This window comes from Archocentrus centrarchus, chromosome 17 (assembly GCF_007364275.1).
Source record: "Archocentrus centrarchus isolate MPI-CPG fArcCen1 chromosome 17, fArcCen1, whole genome shotgun sequence".
NCBI lineage: Eukaryota > Metazoa > Chordata > Actinopteri > Cichliformes > Cichlidae > Archocentrus > Archocentrus centrarchus.
The window spans coordinates 9,231,526-9,253,547 of NC_044362.1; the positions used below are offsets into that span (position 1 = coordinate 9,231,526).

The following is a 22,022-nucleotide window of genomic DNA, read 5'->3' on the forward strand; positions in this document are numbered from 1 at the left end:
CCCTCAAACACCAACACATCTGTGTTCCTGCTGAAACGTTTTTCCTGTTTTCGAGGTGTCAGGTGCTGATATCTATCACAGGATACTGCAGTGTGTGCCCGCACTGTGAATTGTTTTAGCCCCAAGACCTCTGGTTTGTGATAATCAGGTTCTATTGGCAATAGGAAAGGATGTTGATGCAAATCAGACAATAAATAATGTGTGTTTGTGTGCGCACAACAGTAACCCTTCAAAAGTCCATGCTTGGTTAAATCAGGACAGGCAGCAGGGGTGCCTCAGCAGACTGTGAATATACTTGTCCTGTTTGCATCACTGTCTCATATAATGCATACAGGAGCGTGCATGCTGAGGAGCCATGGAACAAAATATCCAGCAAATGAATGCAAGATGATGATTATCAGGGTTTTTCTGCTGAGTTCACCAGACAGTCTGCCTCTGAGCTTTGACTGTCAGTGAAGCGAGAGTTGTGATACCAGTGTGTCACCTTCCTGAGAACAAAATCAAGGCGGTTTTGTTTTGCTATTTCAACACTGATATTTGCAGGAACACATCCCTCTGGAGCCTTTACTAAACAGTCATTATTACTCTTTTAAGGTGGTTTGCTTGTTTATGAACCACTGCAGAATTTAGTTATTTGGTGTAGTGACCTCAGTAAGATCCAGCTCACTCAAAACAGAGCTGCCCATGTTACTCTTCACTGCTCACTGAAGGACGATGTGGATGGTGTGCATGCCAGGCTGTCGTGGATGAGGGGGGAGGACAGGCTGGCATCCAATCGTGCCATTAATATAAGAAACATTTACGTATTGAGAAGAACTCAGAAAATCTTTGACAAAAGACCTCGCTACTATCACCACTGTTTATTTCTACAGAAGCATAGCTCACTGTGTTTTGATATATATTAATACATCCATCTTATTTTTAAAAATTTACATAATACGGCTCCTCCACCACTTTATTACCATTAGAGCAAGCAGAAAACAAATCACAGGATGTTCGATTAGACGTGACTGCATTATTCCTTTGCTCGACACCCATCAGTATCAGAGAGCACAGCACATGCAGCACTTTTAAACGTCAGTTAAAGAGATGGTTTACTGACGATCAGTTTCGTCTAACCCTGATACCACCTGGCTTCCCTTTAGTATGGCTGTTTTTTTTTTCCCCTGCCTTCTCTCTTTTTAGCTTTATAATGTTGATAATGTGAGATGCTTTTAAAATCTGGCCTGGGGCTATGGATGAAAATTAATTTTTAATGTGTTTTATTCAGTTTGTGGATGATCTGTAGTCTGACAGTTGGACCCCAGGAAGAATAAATAGGGATCTAAATGAACAATATTGTACCTTTGTGGTACATTTGTGGTAGCTTTTTAAGGTAGTTTATTAATGAATCACCTCATCAGCTCTTCTCTATGAAGCAGGCACATTTCCTGACGAGGCCCCGGCAGCTCTGGCTGCAGCTCTCCATCCTCTCCCAACACATTCATCCTCTAAGCAAACAGTAAGGCTACTCCAAAACAAACAAACTTTTAAAATCTGTTAACACTGTGAAGACTCAATCCTCTGGTTCCTTATCTGCCTCTCACTTTCCCCACCCTTCCTCCTCCTACCATTCACAGTATCAGCACAAACATCTGAAAAAATAACACCGGTTTAAAACGCTTTCCTTTTGGAGTGCTGACCGATGTAAAAATGTTTTAGTTCAGCTTAATCCTTTGTAACCCTTTATAGGAAACTCATTAAAACTCTCAGAGAGTGTTATTGGAGGATATTACAAGAGTTTTTTGTTTTTATTGTTATGATGCAAATCAAGTTACCATATTTGGTTCCTCATACTGTAATAATTTTAAAAAGTAAGACAACCACTGTAACTAAAAAAAAAACTTAAATGAAACAAATTCACCTTTGGAACTGACCAAAAACGTAATTGGAAAGAAAAACTAACTAAAAATACAAATATACTGTATAATAAGATTTCTTGGTGCTCCTGCTTGTAGCAGTAAGCGCCTGCACTGACCTGTTGTGCTGCTGAAGAGTAAACTTTGTAACAGCTGACACTGGGACGGCTCATAGTAGGATTCATACAGGTGACAGTGGTGACATCAGTTAAAAACTGCTTTACTCTGAGCTGTACCAGCTGCAGGGCCCGGGTTATTGTGCATACTGGCTCTCTGGGACACTTAGTGATCATTAATGTTATTGATTACACCTGTACCTTTCCTGCTGTGCTGACAGAAGCAGGCCTAAACAACTCCAGTGAGGAGCCCTTTACTGTGTCATTACCTACTTTATTCACCACATTATCCATACTTCTTATGAGCATTAACCTTGGATGTATGTGCTTTTTGCAGGTTACATTTATGTTTATGTTTGTGTTAGTGCACACAGAGCTATAGAGTCAGTCTGTGCATGCTGGTTATGAAGAGAAGTGGCGCCACCATGTGGGTTGTTAGAAAAAAGGGTTTGACAGCAGTCTTCAAAAAGCGCTTCAAATTAGAGGAACACAGTCACAACCAGCAGATTTTATATTAGGCAATGACAAAGAGTGTTTTGGCAGAAATATACTGAGTCCTAGTTAAAAGCCACAAACTCGTATGAGTTGCTAATTTTCCAGAATTTACAGAAAGATATGGGTGACTGTTGTTGAGGCTACAGAATCCAGTTTGAGTAGTACCATTTGACACTGCAACTGTAAACAGATACATGGCTCCTATGATGGACAGGGACTGGTGACCTGTCCAGCGTGTACCCCACGTCTTTCCCTGTCCCAGCTGGGATGGGCAACTGTGTTGAGAAAAAGGATGGATGGATTTACCTTTCTTCCCTAAAGTAACTGGGACTTCTGTGTACCTATAGAGGTGGATTTCCATCCAGATTCTTTGAGATATTTAAAAAAAAGAACAAACAAATAAATAAAAAGCACAACTGTAGTTATACCTTCAGAAAATAGCCACTTTGTCATTGATTCATCTTCCAAGTTGATTATGTGATAAAAACTATTTTGGGATATCCTGACCTACCATTACACCTGCATACACCACAACCATTTACCTCACCTCCACTGCCTTATTACACACTTTCACACAATCCAAAAAATAGCATCACAGCCTCCGTTTCAGATGCAGCACTCCTTCAAAGTAGGAAGAGTTTCTCTCTGAAGGGATGTTTCCAAAATTTTACCCTAAGTTGACTTCAAACAGCTGTTTACATCCCCAGAGGTAGAAGACAGGACGTAGCCCTTGTGATGCTCTCTTCAGATAGTGGGTTGCCTGCATTAGTCATTAGTTCTGTTTTCCCTCTTATAAACTTTATCAATATTAATCAAACCGTTAATGTGCAGACGGGTTCCCTTTGACTACAGTTTTGTGTCAAGTGGTTTTGTCATCAGGATGACATCTAGAACAACTAGTAAACACCAAGTGTGATATAATAATGTTTATATAGCTTACTGGCTTTGCTTTTTTCTTTTTTTGTAATTAATAGCCAAGACAAATTTTAAGAAAGGATGGCACATGTGTCGGTCAGTTCCAACCAAAGTTTCAAATATTTTCCAAAGCCTCTTCGTATCCTATTCAGTTTGTTTTTGGATTCACTGTGTCATTCAATAATCCCATCATTGTGGATACACCACTTGGGAGTGGAGCAGTGATCTGTGTCACAACTCAATGCTGTGACACTGTGCAACTGTAAACCTTCCTGAATTGCAGCGCACTGAACAGCTGGAGCAGGAAGTAGCGTGCATGCTGTGGACACCATGCATACTGAGCAGATTACTGTTTTATGTCTCAGTGTAATCTACATTTTCTTTGCACACTGTGGGATGGTGAACATGTAAATAAGCAAGTGTTTTAAATTACATTTGATTTTGAACTGTAAGCTGATTTTGTGAAATGTAAAAATTTGGAATCGCAGGTTTGGTTTTGAAACGCAACACAACTACTGAGTGATCTTATTGTAGTGCTGCTGTTGCCATGAAAAAGGCATGCTGCATGATCAACGTTATAAACATTTATTCACAGATGTCCAGTTGTAAGAAAAATTAAATAAATCTTATTTTGAAATTTAAAAGGAAAAACAAAAAGTGCATGGAACTGCAACAGTACTGTCAATAAACTACAGGCATATGGCATCGAACAGGTAACACCTGAGCTGAACAACACTAAAGAAAAGCAGATCACACGTAAAAGCTACATCTACCCCTGAATGCTGTCACCTCACTAACGCGTTTCTCTGATGATGCTGCTCTTGCTCCGCAGCTCAGCCAGCAACTTTCTGAATCCACCCATCTTCTTTGATGCCCTCTGACTGGACGCACTGTTTGGTTTAGTAGTTTTCCATGTCACAGAGGAGGTCATCGCCTCAACAGTCACATCCGTGTTCCCTTGGCTGCTGCCTTCTTGGTGGCTGTTTGGCTCAACATCCACGCAGTTGATCCTGATGGGAGTGTTGCCATGGAGACGCTGCTGCTTAGCGACACGGGAACCCTGGGAATCGTCTCTTGGTCTCTTCCTCCTGTTCCTCTTCCTCTTCCTCTCCTTTTTCACTTTAATGCACCGTCTGAGGTTCCTGACACAACAACACACCACATACGAGTCATCTTATGTGAAAACAGCGGCGGTCAGAGGAAGCATGTGTTATGTGAGCAGACGGGTTACCTATGGAGGAAAGTGTGTGGCCTTGAACAGGTGGAGGATCCTCCCACACATAGCTCACTTTGTTTCGCACAGGCATTCTTCAGCTTTGTTACATGGCTCAAAAGCTTCCTGACAAAGCACACGGGTGGAGGTATTATCAGTTTAAATATCATAGTAATTTGTATAACACACACACACACTACACTCATTCTTACCCTCTTGCATTAGGCAGCCTTTGAGGTGTCCACTTTTTGGTCAGCACCCACTGGTCACATGTCAGAGACTTGGGATCTGAGCAAGAATCAGAAGAAGACTGTTACAGGTCTGTGTTTAACACAGCTTTATTATTTGCTGCTGTTGTTGTTAATAGTGATGACAAAGGAGGAGTGCTATCAATCTGTGCTATCAAGCTATCAATCTGATACCAGTAAATGCAGCCGCAGCCACCCATCTCTAAGGGCGATGCCAGCACAATCAATCCCAGGAAAAGGTAAACAAAAAACAATGGAAGAGTTAGGTTAAAAAAAAAAATTCATCTTGTACTGTGCTCATAATGAGCACCTTACAAGATTCCAAAAAAACACCTCAGCAAAAGCATATCGCACATTCAAAGCCTGGGATAGCAACATGGTGGGGCAGGAGGGGTAGGGGTGGGGATGCCGACAGAGACGAGAGGGTCAGGGCATTGTGGAGCCAGGACCTAGCTCCCGCCTAACCAGTTTGCTGATAGTGATGGACGTGCGTTAGCAGTCGTGGTAGTCCAGATCCCAGTTCCCACAAATTACAAAAGGAAGGTAGAGGCGGGGGAGTGCATCTGCTGTCACGTCGACCCGGAGAGATATGATTACCAGCCTCAAGGCCAGCATAGGGAGCCGAATTCCTGATAATACAAATGTTTTGGGACAGACTGCCTTGTTATTTTTCTCGGCAGCCTTTAGTTTCACTGGGACACTCTCAGTATATCCAATGGTCCAAATTTGCTCGGTGCTCAACCTCGCTGTACAGAACCGTACCCTTATCTCCAGATCTAATCCTTTCCATCTGCGAGCACATTTGCAGCTGGACTGCAAGCATCCAGCCTGCAGCTCAGGTCCATCAGGTATTTAGTCTGAGTCTGTGCGGCTCTGCATAGCCCATCCGTCTGGTTTTGCAGTCTCGCCAAATGCCGAACTGCTCCCCAGATTCTCTTAATTTCCCGGTAAAGCAGATATCCTCCAAGCCCAGACAGGAGAGATCCTGCCACCAAAAGGCCGAATATGTATACGTCTTCCATGTCCTCAACCGACAGAGCTGAAAGACACACAGGTCTCCACACACTCCACGAGTCGACTACGTAGCCAGCGGGGATACTAGGACTAGGACCCTTTCCCCGATCTCATAGTGGAGAAAATGCGATCAATGGTGTTCAGGGCCCAGTTTGCCAGATCCATATTGATCCCATATTTTCTGAAATATGTAGTTACATTTTTCTATTTGTTTTTATGCAGCTGCTTAAAAATTCAATTAAATGTTTCCTACAGCTAATATAAGCAGTGCAAGACTGCTATAAAAAATCCATCCATCCACTTCTGCTTATCCTGTTCAGGGTCGCGGGGGGACTAGAGCCTATCCCAGCTGTCATAGGACGAGAGGCGGGGTACACCCTGAACAGGTCACCAGCCTGTCACAGGGCCAACAGAGACAAACAACCTTTCACACTCACATTCACACCTATGGGCAATTTAGAGTAGCCAATTAACCTAACCCCAGTAAGTGCATGTCTTTGGACTGTGGGAGGAAACCGGAGTACCCGGAGGAAACCCATGCAAGCACAGGGAGAACATGCAAACTCCACACAGCGAGTGTGGAATGTGAACAAGTAAGCGCGAGGTGGAATCGAACCCAGGCCTTCCAGATGGTATTCCAACTGTGAGGCAGCAGAGCTAAACACTGCGCCACCGTGCTGCCCTGCTATAAAAAATATTTCTCCAAAATTATTACCAGTTATACATCTTTTCTTTGGACTGGTAGCTACAGCATGAATTTCTTTCCACAGACATTTTCATATTTCCATGAGTGCACTCACCATTGTCCAGCACTTTGTTTATGACTGGTGTTTTTATCTTCTTTGCCTTCTGATAGAGCTTCCGACAGGCTGAGCACAGGTTCTGCGAAGGCCTCGGTTTTCTGGTATTGGCGAGATAAAGAGAGGGGCCAGATTCTGTGCTGTTGCAAACAGAGACACAGTACTCCTCCGAATCATCCAGTCCTTGATCAGTTATCTCTACAGCCTTTCCCCCATCCTCTCCACCAACACACTCCTCATCCTGAGCGTTGTTGATTAAGTCGAAGATGTCACACTTCTTCCCTCGACCTGTGCAACCGATGCCGTCACCAGTTTTGGCCTTTCTCAGCCTCTGGCTCTGACCTCTCAGCCAACGCTGGACAAATTCTTCTTTTGGCGTGGGACTTTTCTGGGTGTTCTTCTTGGAGGCCTTTGGCCGACTGTTGGAACGCTGGGGACTCATGGATCCTTTCCACTTCACACAGCACTCAAATGACCTGTGACCAAGAGCAACAGTGACTCCTCATGCATTATTTTACAAATACACTGAGTCTAGATGAAAACGTTTCTTATTGTCTTACCTGTAATATTGTACTTTGAAAGACAATGACTGAGTGTAGGAACTCCAGCAATCTGCATCGAGCCTGCGTAATTTAAGCATGTGAGGTAACAAATAAATGTCCAACAGAACCTTTCAGAACTGACCCTCCTTTCAACTGCACTTTATCTGTAAAGTTATGTTGAAATGCTCTCATCTTTCATACAGGTTTACTGTCAGGTAATACAATATATTCAATATATATATATATATATATATGCGCATATAAACTGTTTTCATATTATTATTTTTTTCAATCACAAGTTTTGACACAGGTTCACCGTACTGGCTCTCTGCGGCTGGAAACGCTGGTATAACTATACCCAACTTCAACATTTCCAGTCAGAAGTCTGATGCTTAGCTGATGTTTAGCATTCCGGCTAAGCTAACAGGTGTTACGTCGAGCCGCGTTTCCCCATCAGATACGGTTTCCCCAGCGTCTCTGCGCCGCTCACGCGGCAAAAATCGCGCGTGCTTGTTCAGCGCTCGTAACCACACCGCCGTGCTTGAGCCGCAAGAGAACTACGGACACCGTGAAAGCTCAAACAACGTGTTTCGGCGAAGTTGTCCCACTTTTTGCAAATGCGCTCCCATCAGATACGTGCGCTCTCTCTCTCTCTATGTTTAGATGTTTATCGAAAGATAGATAGATACTCCATATAGCCCATGCGGATAGCTCTATATAACCCAAAACTGGGTGAACACATCTTGATAGCCTAATAACAGCCGTCAGAAACCGTTCCCCCTGTGTTAAACTGGGGGAACACATTCTGATGGCCCAGGGACAGCCATCAGAAACCGTTCCCCCTGTGTTAATCTGGGGGAACGCGTCCTGATGGCCCAGGGACAGCCATCAGATACCGTTCCCCCTGTGTTAATCTGGGGGAACGCGTCCTGATGGCCCAGGGACAGCCATCAGGAAACGTTCCCCAGTTTAAAACAGGGGGAACGGTATCTGATGGCTGTTATTAGGCTATCAAGATGTGTTTACCCAGTTTTGGGTTATATAGAGCTATCCGCATGGGCTATATGGAGTATCTATCTATCTATCCATCTATCGATAAACATCTAAACATAGAGAGAGAGAGAGAGCGCACGTATCTGATGGGAGCGCATTTGCAAAAAGTGGGACAACTTCGCCGAAACACGTTGTTTGAGCTTTCACGGTGTCCGTAGTTTTCTTGCGGCGCAAGCACGGTGCGCTGGTTACGAGCGCTGAACAAGCACGCGCGTTTTTTGCCGCGTGGGCGGCGCAGAGACGCTGGTGGGCGGCGCAGAGACGCTGGGGAAACCGTATCTGATGGGGAAACGCGGCTCGACGTAACACCGGCTCTAACACAAAGACCACACAGGTGGCTGATGGACACCTCTGCTCAGAACCACACTGGGCTCTGAAGCAAGGACACGACTTCGTCTTTGCTCCTGCACACTTAACCGGCTCTAACACGTTAGCCTCCCTCACCGCTGCTTTTTTGTTTTGTTTTGTTTTTGTATAACTGAAGCTGAAATGCAGCGCGCACTTACTTGTTCACATTCTGGCTCGCGCCTCGGTGAGCTCGCGAATGTGAGGCTGTGTGTAGTTGGGCTCGAGGACAGCAAACTTCAAGCTGCGCGAGGATGAAACAGGATTCGCTGTCGCGTGATCCTCAGGGCTCCGAGCGTTTCTGCCTGGTTTGCTTCTCTTTCTGTTATTGTTTAAAGGATGAAAAAAAAATGTCCCGTTGCTGCCACCAACTGGACGAGCTTAAGAAATAGAATCAGACTGGTTTGTGTGGATTATTAAAGAAACTGCACTGCACTGTCATTTGCGTATAGTTGCAATTGAGGCTGTAGGAGAAAGGAATAACATCTTTGGAGAGAAGTGAAGAAAAAAACACCCTAAATATGTTTAGAACTACAAATGAACTTTATGAAATAACTTTGCCTAGACCCACATTACATAAATCAATTTTGTGCTGTATTGTTTAATGTTAGAATATCAAATTTAAAGAAAAAAAACGTATGTAGGGTGCGACTGCTACCTACATTCAATCCTCCTCCTTTATTTGGAAGTGGTGGCCCGATCGATTCAAATATCGATAATATCGATACCAGCGTTGGTATTGATATTGATCAATACCAGTGTAATGAAATCGATACTTTAGCTTCAGTTTCTCTCTTGTATGCAGTGCTGCGGTTTCATCAAAGAAAACATAAATTATGCGTGTGATGCATTCTCTGTATTTTGTGGAGTGATCATTTTGTACAGCTTGTTTATTTAAGAAAAAAATCTAGAAAATTAGTGAATGAAGGGATATTTTTTATTACATTTTTGTATTATACTTTCTGAACACTCTACCTGGAAAAAAAAAGTTTAAATTTGTTCTTGAGTGATCATTTTGTACATTTTATTTAAGAAAAAAAATCCAGACATTGCAATGTATGGGGAAAATTTTTTTGTTACTGTTCTAATGTTTCAGAACCAAAACTTTTATTTTGATAAAGTATTTTCTATTTACCTATAAACTTTACCCAATTCTATCCTGGTTTTTAGTTAATTAATGATACAAAGGGAATCTTGCCCAAGGATGCTTTGGCACGCAGCCTGGAATTGACCTGCCAACCTTCCGATTATTAGGTAACCTGCTCTACCTCCTGAGCCATAGTCAACCCACCCCTGTGTATTTGGCTATTCGGTATGAATGATTATGCAACCTACACAGACGTGCTTGCATGCAGCTCTCGAAAGGCAAACAAGATAAACAGTGTGTAGCCTGAGTTGATGCTGTGCATAGGTCAAATGCTGACAGGAAAGAGAGTGACAGTAGAACTCACCATGTAGAGAGAGAAAGAGGTGAAGCAACATTACAGTAACACAGAAATTAATCTAAGTATCTTTAAATGTCAAAGCTTTTTAAGAACCATTATAACTCTTAATTAAATATAGGATCCAAGTACTTTTCACCATTTTGCAAAACAGATATTCAGTGTAAAACAGTGCTTAACCTCCTGTGCAGTGCCACTTTTCAGAATTGCATTGCTGATGTGCTTTGTTGCTTATTTTGTCACCCACATTTTGTATAACTCTATGTGCAGAGGATGGTATACAAACTGATCTCTGTGTGTTAGCAACAGGCTCCCCTCCTTTTTTCTTTGCAACCATTGCTGTGTTTCCACACAAATTTGTTGTTTGTGGTGGTCTTTAAAACATGATTTTGATAATGCTGAATAACAAAGTCTATTCTGGTTACATTATAAAGTCAAATGCATGTCCATAGAAGCATTCATCATTAATGGGCAATTTTTTTAAAAAATCTGTAATTTTTTCATTGCTTTTTCCTGATTTATTAATCCTGTGTCTTGAATACAATGTTCAGTGTGTAAATTTGTGTGTTATGTGTCTAATATCCAATTGAAAGACTAAAGTGCAGCTGTGTTAGAAAGATGTACTTGACCCTCGGTGTGGCTCCAGAGATATCGGGATGAGATTCTGCCACCAGTGGCGATTCCATATCTCCAGTCTGGGACTGAACTCAAATGCTGGTTGAAGAATGGGATGCCATCCCACAGCAGTGTGTGACCAACCTGGTGACCAGCATGAGGAGAAGGTGCCAGGCTGTGTGTGGTTCTTCCACATGCTGCTGAGGCCCCTGTTTGTTAAATGAATAAATTATTAAATTGCCAACATGTCTTCAATCATCCAATCCAATAAATGACACCAAACAGGAGTCAAATGAGTCAGTAGCAGAATAAATGCCTTTTCCCTACAAATGTTGCTCCATTTAAGGGGAAATAAACAAGCTTTCCAGCAGAAGATTTAGAACCTAGAAGCATTGTTACAACAAAGAAATAATCAACCAAACATAATTTTCCTTACTCTTTGTGCTAAGTTTCTGTTGTATCAGTAATCTCTGGTTTCTCCTCTAAATGTGTTACTACAGACAATGTTTGCATGAGCATTGCTGTTTCCTCCACTGAACCTTTCCCCGGTTCTTTGGCAATGTTTGCTTTCAATCATCATGACAATGCTGTACTTACCTGCAATCGTGACTGACCTCTGGCAGCTAGCTTTTGAGGGCTGATAATGTTGCTCTGTTTGTAGTGAGGACTTTGAACACCCATAACTCTGTTAATTCACTGAGGAATTTAAACAAACTGTTCAAACAGGCCTGCATGGAGTGACTGGTTTACAACTGCAGAGAAAGGGCTGTTTCCTTAGTTACTTTCCCCTCCTTGCAGTTTCTGTGCTGGATTTATTTAGCTGCTGGGACACTGAAGAGAGAATAATGAGAAAAGCAGGAGTGTTTGTGTTTTTGCTGCTCAATTTGGCAGTGGAAATGAGTGTCGCTGCAGATAATACGAAGGGATCTGCGTCAGAAAAGTCTGGTCCGGAGAACAAGGTGAAAACCAAAGAGGCTGAAGTCACTCGCACCATACCTGAAAGTTCTTCACCTTTTTTAGGCAAACTGCTGGTGGTGCCCATGGACGGGAGTCACTGGATAGGTCTTAAAGCCATTGCCCAAGAAATGGGTCGTCGTGGGCACAGAGTTACTGTGGTGATGCCAGAAGTCAACATACGCATGGGCCCAGGGAAACACTACGACACTCTGACCTATCCGGTACCTTATGACAAGGCTTACATTGACTCTGTGATGTCCATGCACAAAGAAATTATGGAAATGGCTTCACAGCATTTTACGGAGAAGATAAAGAAACGATTCAGACAGTTTCAGAGCATTTCCGATTTCCTGCACGTCACTGCAGAGAAGCTGCTGTTCAATGCCAGTCTCATCTCACATCTGGACCAGCAGGTAAGTTCAAATGCAGAGGATAGACACTACATCAGGATCAGCTGTAAAATGAGCAATTAACACTGCAGGCGAAGCTTTGCAGATGGTACATGGACGGCTTTTTGCTGAGACTACACTGAGACTACCTGTTGGTATGGAGATGCTCCTCTGCAGGATGGCAGTCCAAATGTGCATGTTATTGGGCACCTATTGATGGTGTAACAGTCAATATAGGACTCATCCATCAGTTAAAATAGCAGTTAAATTAAAAGTGTCAAAATCTACCCAGTGAGGTCGATTATCTCGTCAATAGTTTTACATCCTCACTGCGTATAACTTTGGATACTGTGGCTCCTCTGAAAAGGAAAGCTTCAAATCAGAAGTGCCTGACTCTGTGGTATAATTCACAAAAGCACAGCTTAAAGCAGATAACCTGTAAGCTGGAGAGGGAATGGCGTCTCACTAAATTAGAAGATGTTCATTTAGCCTGGAAAAAGAGTTTGTTGCTCTATAAAAAAGCCCTCCAGAAAGCTACTACATCTTACCACTCATCATTCATTGAAGAAAATGAGAACAACCCCAGGTTTGTTTTCAGCACTGTAGCCAGGCTGACAAAGAGTCAGAGCTCTGTAGAGCCGAGTATTTCTTTCACTTTAACTAGTAGTGACTTCATGGATTTCTTTACAAATAAAATTTTAGACATTAGAGAAAAAAATTATTCATAACCATCTCAAAGATTTATCTTCATGTTCAGCTGCTTTCAGCACTGCTGGTATTTGTTTAGACTCTTTTGCTCCAGTTGATCTTTCAGAGTTAACTTCAATAGTTACTTCCTCCAAACCAGCAACATGTTTGTTAGATCCCATTCCTACTAGACTGTTCAAAGAAGTCTTTCCAATTATTGATGCTTCAATCTTAAAAATGATCAGTCTTCACTGACCCAGCTGTCTTAGCTAATTATAGGCCAATCTCCAACCTTCCTTTTCTCTCAAAGATTCTTGAAAGAGTAGTTGTAAAACAGCTAACTGATCATCTGCAGAGGAACGGTTTATTTGAAGAGTTTCAGTCAGGTTTCAGAATTCATCACAGTACAGAAACAGCATTAGTGAAGGTTACAAATGATCTTCTTACCGTCTTTGACAGTGGACTCATCTCTGTTCTTGTCCTGTTGGACCTCAGTGCAGCTTTTGACCATAACATTTTATTACAGAGATTAGAGCATACTAAAGGTATTAAAGGTACTGCACTGCAGTGGTTTGAATCATATTTATCTTATAGACTCTAATTTGTTTATGTAAATGGGGAGTCTTCTTCACACACTAAGGTTAATTATGGAGTTCCACAGGGTTCTGTGCTAGGACCAGTTCTATTTACATTATACATGCTTCCCTTAGGCAGTATTATTAGAAAGCATTGCATAAATTTTCATTGTTATGCAGATGATACTCAGCTTTAACTATCAATGAAGCCAGAGGACACACATCAATTAGTTAAACTGCAGGAATGTCTTAAAGATATTAAGGCCTGGATGACCTCTAATTTCCTGCTTCTACATTCAGATAAAACTGAAATTCTTGTACTTGGCCCCACAAATCTTAGAAACATGGTGTCTAACCAGATACTTACTCTGGATGGCATTACTTTGGTCTCCAGTAACACTGTGAGAAATCTTGGAGTCATTTTTGACCAGGATATGTCCTTCAGTGCACATATTAAACAAATTTGTAGGACCGCTTTTTTGCATTTATTTCTAAAAATAATGTGCTTCTAAAATTAGAAACATCCTTTCTCAGAGTGATGCTGAAAAACTAATTTATGCATTTATTACTTCTAGGCCGGACTATTGTAATTCATTATTAGGCTGTCCTAAAAGTTCCCTGAAAAGCCTTCAGTTGATCCAAAATGCCGCAGCTAGAGTACTGACAGGGACTAGAAAGAGAGAGCAGATTTCTCCCATATTGGCTTCTCTTCATTGGCTCCCTGTTAAATCTAGAATAGAATTTAAAATCCTTCTCCTCACATACAAGGTCTTGAATAATCAGGCCCCATCTTATATCAAAGACCTTATAGTACAGGGATCCTCAAATCCAGGCCTTGAGTTCTGGTGTTCTGCAGATTTTAGATCTGTCCCTAATCCAACACACCTAAGTCAAATATAGAAGTCATTAGCAGGATTCTGGAGAACTTGACTGCATACTGAGGAGGTAATTCAGCCATTTGAATCAGGTGTGTTGGATCAGGGACAGTTAAATTATAGGACACTATATAATACTAGAGAGACACCATCAACCGGAACCAAATTCCTTGTGTGTGTAAACATACTTGGCCAAAATAAACCTGATTCTGGTTCTGATTCTGATCTAAAACCTGCAGGACACCAGACCTCGAGGCCTGGACTTGAGATTCCCTGTTATAGTTACCATATCACCCAAATAGAGCACTTCGTTCTCAGACTGCTGGCTTACTTGTGGTTCCTAGGATACTTAAAAGTAGAATGGGAGGCAGAGCCTTCAGCTTTCAGGCGCCTCTTCTGTGGAACCAGCTCCCGTCTTGGATTCGGGAGATAGACACCCTCTCTATTTTTAAGATTAGGCTTAAAACTTTCCTTTATGATCAAGCTTATAGTTAGGTCTGGATCAGGTGACCCTGTAGTCATGCTGCTCTAGGCCTAGGCTGCTGGGGGGTCCCCATAATGCACTGTTTCTTTTCATTCACCTTATTTACTTTGTTTATACTCCACTCTGCATTTAATCATTAATTGTTATTAATCTGTCGCCATGTGCTTGCTCATAGGGGGTTGTTTTGACTGTTGGATTTTCTCTGTATTATTGTAGGGTCTTTACCCACAATACAAAGCACCTTGAGGCGACTTTTTGTTGTGATTTAGCGCTATATAAATAAAATTGAATTGAACTGAATTAGATAAACTACTAATTTGGAAGAAAAATGCTGCGACCTTGATAAATTATTGTGCTGATATAATACAGTTATTTATTCAATAACTTGTTCAATAACTTGTAGAAAAGCTTTAAGCAGAAATAACTTAAACTAATTGTTTTTGCTATGATTTTATCATCTCTCACTTTGTTGCAGAGGAATTTTGGCCCTCTCTTTTTTACAACTTTGCTTCATTGAGGTTTCTCTGCATTCATTTATGCACAGCTCTCTGAAGGTCCCACTACAGCATTTCTCTTGAGCTGGGATCTGGACTTTGACTGGGTCATTGGAACACCTTGATTCTTTGCTTTTTCAGCCATTCTGTTGTAGATTTGCTGCTGTGCTTGGGATCATTGTCCTGTTGCATGATCCAGTTATAGCCAAGCTTCAGCTGATGCCTCACATTTGGCCACTGTAGATTGATGGACTTCCAATAGTTTGGAAATGGTCTTCTAACCCCTCCCAGATTGGTGGGCAGCAACAATTGTTTCTCCTAGCTTATTGCTAATGTCTGTCCACCTTGGCATTGTATTAACACACACCTGAATGCTCCAGACCAGCAAACTGTCAAAACGTCTGCTTTTATAGAGGTGCTCACACCTGCTGATGATCAGTTAATTAAGTACATTTGATCAGCAGCACCTTAGGGTTAGGGTGTCACACATAGCTTCTGTGTTTTTGCTTAGTTCTTGTGAAATAAATAACTGTGTAATGTGTCATGTATTGGTGGTCACCTGAGATTGTATTTACCTAATTTTAAGACCTCCTAAGGACCAGAGAAATTTTTATTATGTCCTCATATGTAAAACCTAAGAAAGGAAAGCGGGTGTACTTTCTTTTAACCATGACTGTATGTAAGCTTCTTCTCTTGACTCTGATGGAAGTCAGTGAGAGAGGATATGCCAAATATGGTCAACTCTGACTATGCGAATTCACTTGGTGTTCAAACTCTCTGGTTATGAGGGACAGCCAATAAAGGGAGAGGACCTAAAACAGCATCTTACAGACAGATGATGAACTGAGAGGCTGCACTAAGATCCAGTACAGGATAAAAACTGAACTGTGAATCATGCAGTGATGCTCTTGTAGAATCTAATAACAAAAATGAATTTGAATTGAGAATAACAGGTCCACTTTAACTAGTTTATACCTGTATACCTAAAATCTGTAAGGATTTAAGTTGTTTGGTAAATGCTCTTGAGTCACTTTTCACTATTATGGTAAGATGGATAAAATGAGTGTGAGAGAAAAGGAGTCAGCTTTTTTTCCCACTGATTTCCATGTCTGTTACACATATCCAAGGGAGGGACAGGTGAAAGCTCTGAGACACAGGTGAAGATTCTCTCCTCTCTGTTTTTCATCTTCTCCCTATTTCACTTTCCAGGGCTTTGATGCCGTATTGACAGACCCCATGGTTCCCACAGGCTCGCTGATAGCTCGGAAATTAGGTGAGCTCCCCTGCACTCAGGTTACCTGTGTGCTTGTGCACCTTACCTGTTATTGCTCAGTGTCATCAATCACTTTCAGGTCTCCCTTCTGTCAATCTGCTGAGAGGTATCCCATGTTCTTTGGATATGAAGTCTGCTGGCTGCCCATCCCCACCCTCATACGTGCCTCGCTTTTTCACTGGATACACGGATAAAATGAACTTCAAGGAGAGAGTCATCAACACTTTGGTGAGCCAGACATGAGTTCGTACTTTCGAGCCTTAAACAACGGCTTTTCCAGCATTTTTATTATTAATATTCTTTCAAACAAGCTCTGGTGGTTTTTGCTTGTATGCTGTACTTTGAAATTTTCCTTCTCAAATTGCTCTGTTTCATATTTACACCCATTTATGGTCTTTCTGGGATATTAGCACAAACCAGGTCAGTATATTTCCAAAGTCAGCAAAAGGTCATTCAGTTATACAACCATTAACTTAAATCCAATTATAAAAAAGCATCATTAGTGTATGCATGTCTTGGATTTATAATTTTAGTTTAACTGCTGTGTGCACTGGTTTATAGTCCTGCGATGCCTCTGACCTACAGGTGGCTTTGGTGGAGCCGTTGTTTTGCAGACTTCTGTATTGGCGCTTTAATGGAATAACCCAGGAGTTCCTTGGAGAGAACGTGGGTGTGGCTGAAGTGCTTTCGGACTCTGATATCTGGCTGATCAGGTAACATGCGCAATGGCCGAGTATTTATATTTGTTGCCGCGTAAGTGTGGAAACCAAAAATTGACACTGTATTTAAACAGGAGTGACTTCGTGCTGGATTTCCCACGTCCACTAGTGCCTAATGTGATTATGGTTGGTGGAATCAACTGTAATGTGAAAAATCCACTGCCCCAAGTAAGACCTGTGGAATTTAGATTCCAAATACATTTATGAACAATCTGATTTCCTCTTACCCCAGCCTCACTTTACAGCACTTATTGTAAGATTGAAAGATAAAGAGGAAGAGTCATGCATGCAAGTTCTCATATGAGTTCATGTTTTGGCAGGATTTGGAGTCCTGGGTGTCAGGAGAGCATGGGTTTGTAGTGTTCACTCTGGGCACCATGGTCTCAGATATGCCAGAAGAAACCACCTCTGTCTTCCTGGAGGCCTTCAGACAGATTCCACAGAAGGTACGAGACTGCAGCGCGTCAGCACATACAACTCGTGTCATAAATAAATCCAGCTAATCTAAATCTGCAATAAAACTGTGACAGGTCATATGGAGGTATACTGGAAAGGTTCCTGACAATGTCCCAGAAAATGTGAAGATGATGAAATGGGTGCCTCAGAACGACCTGCTAGGTCTGAGAGTCCACTGCAACATATCCTGAAATGTGAAACGCGTTGATGTGTCACATATCACAACATCCAATACTTCTGTTAGTCCACCCCAGAGTCCGTGCCTTCATCACTCACGCCGGCTCGCACGGTGTGTTTGAGGGACTGTGTCATGCCGTTCCCATGGTGATGCTGCCACTGAACGGGGACCAGTGGGACAACGCGGCGAGGATGGTGAGCCGGGGAGTGGGAATCGTGTTGAACATTTTTACCATAACTACAGAAAGCCTTCTGCAGGGACTGAACGAGGTCATCAACGACAGCAGGTGAGGGAGTCGGCAGGTCGCTCACAATGTGGTGTTTGCGGGTCTAAATGACGGTCATGTTTTAGAGTTTGGGAGTCTGCATAAATAGGACCTAAAATATCATCATTTAAATTAAATGAAATGAAAATATTAGACTTTGTTGTGTTTGAGGAAAATGATCCATAATTACACAAAAGTAAGTCCTTGCTTTCAGCACCCAATAAAACATTTGTGTTATTGTTGATCAGTTTAGCATTCTGACACACTCTTCTGTACAAGACAGCTTTTAGTCGTTAGAAATGTCCTTTACTTGAGCCATAATATATTTGTGTGTATTGAAGATGAGACTTGGATAGATTTGTGTGCTTTAAAGAAAATCAGGGTTCATGCTTTCATACTTTCTCCACTCACAGGTATGTAATGAGTGATTTTTCTCAATATTTCAAAGGACCTCATTTGTTCAATTGGCAGAAAATTATGCAAAAAATATAAAAACTCTACCAAACTTTAAATCACCACTGCACCATTTGTTCCTGAATCAGCTTTTTTTTTTTTTATCTAATTCAGTTTTCATTTGAACAACCCTGCCCGTTCATGTGTGTGTTTTCAGGTATAAAGAAAATGCGAAGAAGCTGTCAGACCATCATAATGATCGGCCATTTGACTCACTGGAGCTTTCAGTGTACTGGACAGAATATGTGATGCGACATAAAGGAGCAAAGCATCTCAAAGTGGCTGTCCATGACCTCTACTGGTTCCAGTACTTCAGCCTGGATGTAATAGCACTGCTAGTTACTGTGGGGGTTATTGTTGTAACGCTGACAGCAAAATGTATGAAGCTATGCTTCTGTAAACTGAGAAGGAAGAGAAAGCAGGAATGACCTTTTTTACTGTAATGCATATTGTAATTGTATCCTCATCTGTGGTTGAAGGACATTCTAATAATAATAAAGTTGAATATATTCTAATTAAACAGACCTAAAAAGAATAAGTAAAAACCATGTGGTGATCACAAACATGTTTAATAAACAGAAAATACAGAATATAATTAGATTTTATTACATATGGTCTGGGGCTGAGGAACAATGATGAGCATTAGTGGCCACCCTTCTTTGGAGGGAACAGGGTGTACTCTATAGCCAAAGCTACAGTAAAGGCAGCAAAGCCCCACTTGAATCCTCTCAGCAGAACATCTGAGAGAGTAACAGCACGAGCGAAGCCGCCTGAATACCTCCACGCCTCATTGCTGCAGAGAAAGGAAGATGACAGGCAGCAGTGTCAGAGTGATTATAAAGAGATGTCTGATATTTCTTCTGTAGGTACAAATACTGACCGTGCCCATGGGTCCTTGAGGCCTCGGGCTGCCAGCCTCTGCTGTGTGAACTCCAGCGGCGTTCCCTTCACCTTCCACTGTTGCCAGTCTGGCATGGACGGCTTGCTGTGGCCATGGTCACCTCCCATACTGAGCACATAAGCAAACAGGCCATTTTTATTAAATTATTTACTTATTGAGACGCACTTGTTTTCAGTAGGATCAAAAAACAGCAACAGCTTGCTCATTATGTACACATTCATTACCCAGAAAGGTTTTTAAATTCAGGCAAAAATAAATAATTAATCTTTAGAGGAACTATTACTTCTAAACAACAGGTGAGGCTCCTATACTACTTGAATGTTATTTTGAATAAATCTGCAGCTTATTTGTGGTATCTGCATGCAAGCTCACAAATGGCTCATGTATTAAAAAGATTCCATCAGAGCCACAAATTAGAGGCCAGCCTGAATCGGATTAAAACATAAAGCTATAATCTACTTGCCCCCCCCCCCAAAAAAAACCAAACAAATAAATAAATAAATCTTCTCTTAATTTAAAAATAAAAAAGTGAGGAAACTGAAAATGTCCAGAAGTGGATGAGGCGCTGATCATCTGGAAATCATCTGCTGCTCAGGATCCATGGTAGTTGTCTGTTGTGATACAGCAGCTAAACTGTTTTAACACAACGACTTCACAAGAAAGGAGCTCCTACAAAGCAGCAGAAACAAGTCTACAACTTCAGCGCATTCAGCTCTCCATGCGTTTGTGCAGCAGAGTTGAAAGATGTGTCTGAAGCATTGCGGGGTCAATGCTACAGACTGAAGCCTGGCTTTTAGGTAAAACATTTTGACGTCTTACAGAAGGGAATATTTTCAGAGACCACTACATTTTAAACCTTTTAGGCTTCTTAGTTAAAAAAAAATTAGCATTAAACTTAAGCTAACGTTTATTTACGTAGCATCTCAAAATTAGCACCACTGTTCACTGGGAGATATAAGCTGGATTGTTCCTTAATAATAATAATAATAATAATAATAATAAAAGTAAAAGGTTCTTTGGACTTGTTTAACAAAGCAGAAATGGAGGAGCACCGGGATTAAATCTGGTGATTGTAATGACGACTCGGTGTATGAATGTTTATGTATTTGCTGCTAGGCTAAACGGCACTGATGTATAAATACACAAACATGTTAACACTCGCCATTTTATCGGCGACTAACTACCTTAAAAGCGATCTGTATTATCACTTTTACTTAACAGGTTAAAATCACCGACCTGTTGTCACATAACATAAGATATGTCGATTAAAAGTCAGCTAGAAACATACAAGAAGGTGGCTAGCATTACTTTAGCCAGCGGCGCTCCTCTCCTGTCTGCGTTTGTTCTAAGAGTTATATTTAAACGCCTCTTCCCTGTGGAAATCTTGCTTCAGTGTCGCCTGGTGTGAAAACGACGTAGTATAGAAGATTTTAAAGAGGAAAAAGAATCCGATACCTGACAGGTTTGCTGTGACCTCTGCTGCTGCGACAGTTAGTGCTGGTACACGGCAAATTACGGCATCACGTTAGGGACAAAACACCACGGCGTGGGTTTGTTTGTTTTTTTTAAGAGGACGACGTTTGATCGCCAAAATAACACCAATCGCATACATACATGTTTAATTTTAGACTGTTTCATAAAACACCATAAACACAAGTACAGTTATTGTTATTACTGCACGCATTAACTCTAAACTCTCATTCTAAATAAATAATGACGCTTTTTAAACAGCTCTGCTGCCTTCTTTTACAGCGAGCTTAGTATCCACAAATTTACACTGACTCACAAAAAAAAAAAAAAAAATTAAAATCTAACAATTTCGGTTAAAAGTTAGGTAAATATAAATTCATAACATGCTGTCTTAACAGGCTAAAACTATTACTATCAGTTTCTTCAGTCTTTTTTGTTTTCCTGACAAACATCTGCGCCACAAACATTTAATTTGCAAATGATCAGCCCATCTGAGACCACAGGAGGGAACACATCTGAACCCTCTGCAGTTTGCATACAGATCAAATCAGTGAGTGGTGGATGCAGTCATCCACACATACTGCTGAGAACTTACTCAAGTGCATTTAACACGCTTCAGCCTCTGCTACTGAGAGAAAAGATAAGAGAAAACATCAGTAAACATATCCACCATCTTGTAGATTGCTGACAGGCTGTACTATGTGAGACTGGCCAGTGCTCCGTCTGATTTAGTAATGTGCAGTACAGCAGCTCCACAGGGACTGTGCTATCTCCACTCCGGTTCACCTTGCATACCTCAGACTTTCAGCACAACTCCAGGTCATGCAGCCCACAGAAATACTGATGATTCTGAAGTGGTTTGAACATATTAGTGATGGACAGGAGGAGGGATACAGAGCACTACAGAGAGATGGTGATAGATTTCAGGAGGACAGCTTTAGGATCCACGTTTATCCTGGGACAGGATGTTGATGTGGTGGAGGAGTGCAAGTACCTGGGTGTCCATATTTAACAGGCTGAACTGGAAGACACACAGGCCGTACACATAAAGGGGACAAGCAGGCTCTGTTTCACACGGAAGCTCAGATCCTTCAATGTGTGCAGCAAATTGTTGGAGATCTTCTGTCACTCAGTTGTAGTGAGCGCAGTG

At 41.6% G+C, this 22,022-nt stretch overlaps 3 protein-coding genes across 7 annotated transcripts; 1 reads left to right on the forward strand and 2 right to left on the reverse strand.

Moving 5' to 3' along the window:
* Nucleotides 1–3,993: 3,993 nt before the first annotated feature.
* LOC115795992 (uncharacterized) lies at nucleotides 3,994–9,207 on the reverse strand. Of its 3 annotated transcripts, none has more exons than XM_030752164.1 (6): nucleotides 8,801–9,205; nucleotides 7,260–7,322; nucleotides 6,700–7,175; nucleotides 4,850–4,925; nucleotides 4,656–4,763; nucleotides 3,994–4,566 (listed from the first exon to the last, which is right to left on the reverse strand). In XM_030752164.1, exons 3-6 carry the CDS (start codon nucleotides 7,139–7,141, stop codon nucleotides 4,218–4,220), a joined length of 975 nt encoding a protein of 324 aa, XP_030608024.1. In that variant the 5' UTR covers nucleotides 7,142–7,175; nucleotides 7,260–7,322; nucleotides 8,801–9,205; the 3' UTR covers nucleotides 3,994–4,217. The 3 variants fall into 3 exon arrangements, with proteins under 3 accessions (XP_030608024.1, XP_030608023.1, XP_030608025.1); XM_030752163.1 differs by lacking the exon at nucleotides 8,801–9,205 and adding an exon at nucleotides 7,563–7,787; XM_030752165.1 differs by lacking the exon at nucleotides 7,260–7,322 and having other exon boundaries at nucleotides 8,801–9,207.
* A 2,142-nt stretch (nucleotides 9,208–11,349) lies between these two features.
* LOC115796200 (UDP-glucuronosyltransferase 1-1-like) lies at nucleotides 11,350–19,070 on the forward strand. The gene is made up of 9 exons (XM_030752491.1): nucleotides 11,350–12,066; nucleotides 16,367–16,430; nucleotides 16,510–16,658; nucleotides 17,016–17,143; nucleotides 17,224–17,317; nucleotides 17,470–17,595; nucleotides 17,680–17,767; nucleotides 17,850–18,069; nucleotides 18,659–19,070. Exons 1-9 carry the CDS (start codon nucleotides 11,542–11,544, stop codon nucleotides 18,927–18,929), a joined length of 1,665 nt encoding a protein of 554 aa, XP_030608351.1. The 5' UTR covers nucleotides 11,350–11,541; the 3' UTR covers nucleotides 18,930–19,070.
* ndufb3 (NADH:ubiquinone oxidoreductase subunit B3) lies at nucleotides 19,052–20,978 on the reverse strand. Of its 3 annotated transcripts, none has more exons than XM_030752493.1 (3): nucleotides 20,858–20,978; nucleotides 19,382–19,510; nucleotides 19,052–19,294 (listed from the first exon to the last, which is right to left on the reverse strand). In XM_030752493.1, the coding sequence occupies exons 2-3, from the start codon at nucleotides 19,507–19,509 to the stop codon at nucleotides 19,144–19,146; spliced, it is 279 nt and encodes a 92-aa protein (XP_030608353.1). In that variant the 5' UTR covers nucleotide 19,510; nucleotides 20,858–20,978; the 3' UTR covers nucleotides 19,052–19,143. The 3 variants fall into 3 exon arrangements, with proteins under 3 accessions (XP_030608353.1, XP_030608354.1, XP_030608352.1); XM_030752494.1 differs by lacking the exon at nucleotides 20,858–20,978 and adding an exon at nucleotides 20,711–20,851; XM_030752492.1 differs by lacking the exon at nucleotides 20,858–20,978 and adding an exon at nucleotides 20,691–20,836.
* Between the last annotated feature and the right edge of the window lie 1,044 nt (nucleotides 20,979–22,022).

Bases quoted from the DNA above. Each gene is read 5' to 3' on its own strand.
- ndufb3 (XM_030752492.1), bottom strand. The intron at 19,295-19,381 runs GTCAGTATTTGT...CTTTCTCTGCAG, and splicing joins CTCAAGGACCCATGGGCACG to CAATGAGGCGTGGAGGTATT.
- LOC115795992 (XM_030752163.1), bottom strand. From the start codon at position 7,612: ATGTTGAAGTTGGGTATAGTTATACCAGCGTTTCCAGCCGCAGAGAGC. The intron at 4,926-6,699 runs GTGAGTGCACTC...ATTCTTGCTCAG, and splicing joins AAACAAAGTGCTGGACAATG to ATCCCAAGTCTCTGACATGT. The intron at 4,567-4,655 runs GTAACCCGTCTG...TTGTTGTGTCAG, and splicing joins CCACACACTTTCCTCCATAG to GAACCTCAGACGGTGCATTA.
- LOC115796200 (XM_030752491.1), top strand. From the start codon at position 11,542: ATGAGAAAAGCAGGAGTGTTTGTGTTTTTGCTGCTCAATTTGGCAGTG. The intron at 17,144-17,223 runs GTAACATGCGCA...GTATTTAAACAG, and splicing joins TCTGATATCTGGCTGATCAG to GAGTGACTTCGTGCTGGATT. The intron at 17,318-17,469 runs GTAAGACCTGTG...ATGTTTTGGCAG, and splicing joins TGAAAAATCCACTGCCCCAA to GATTTGGAGTCCTGGGTGTC.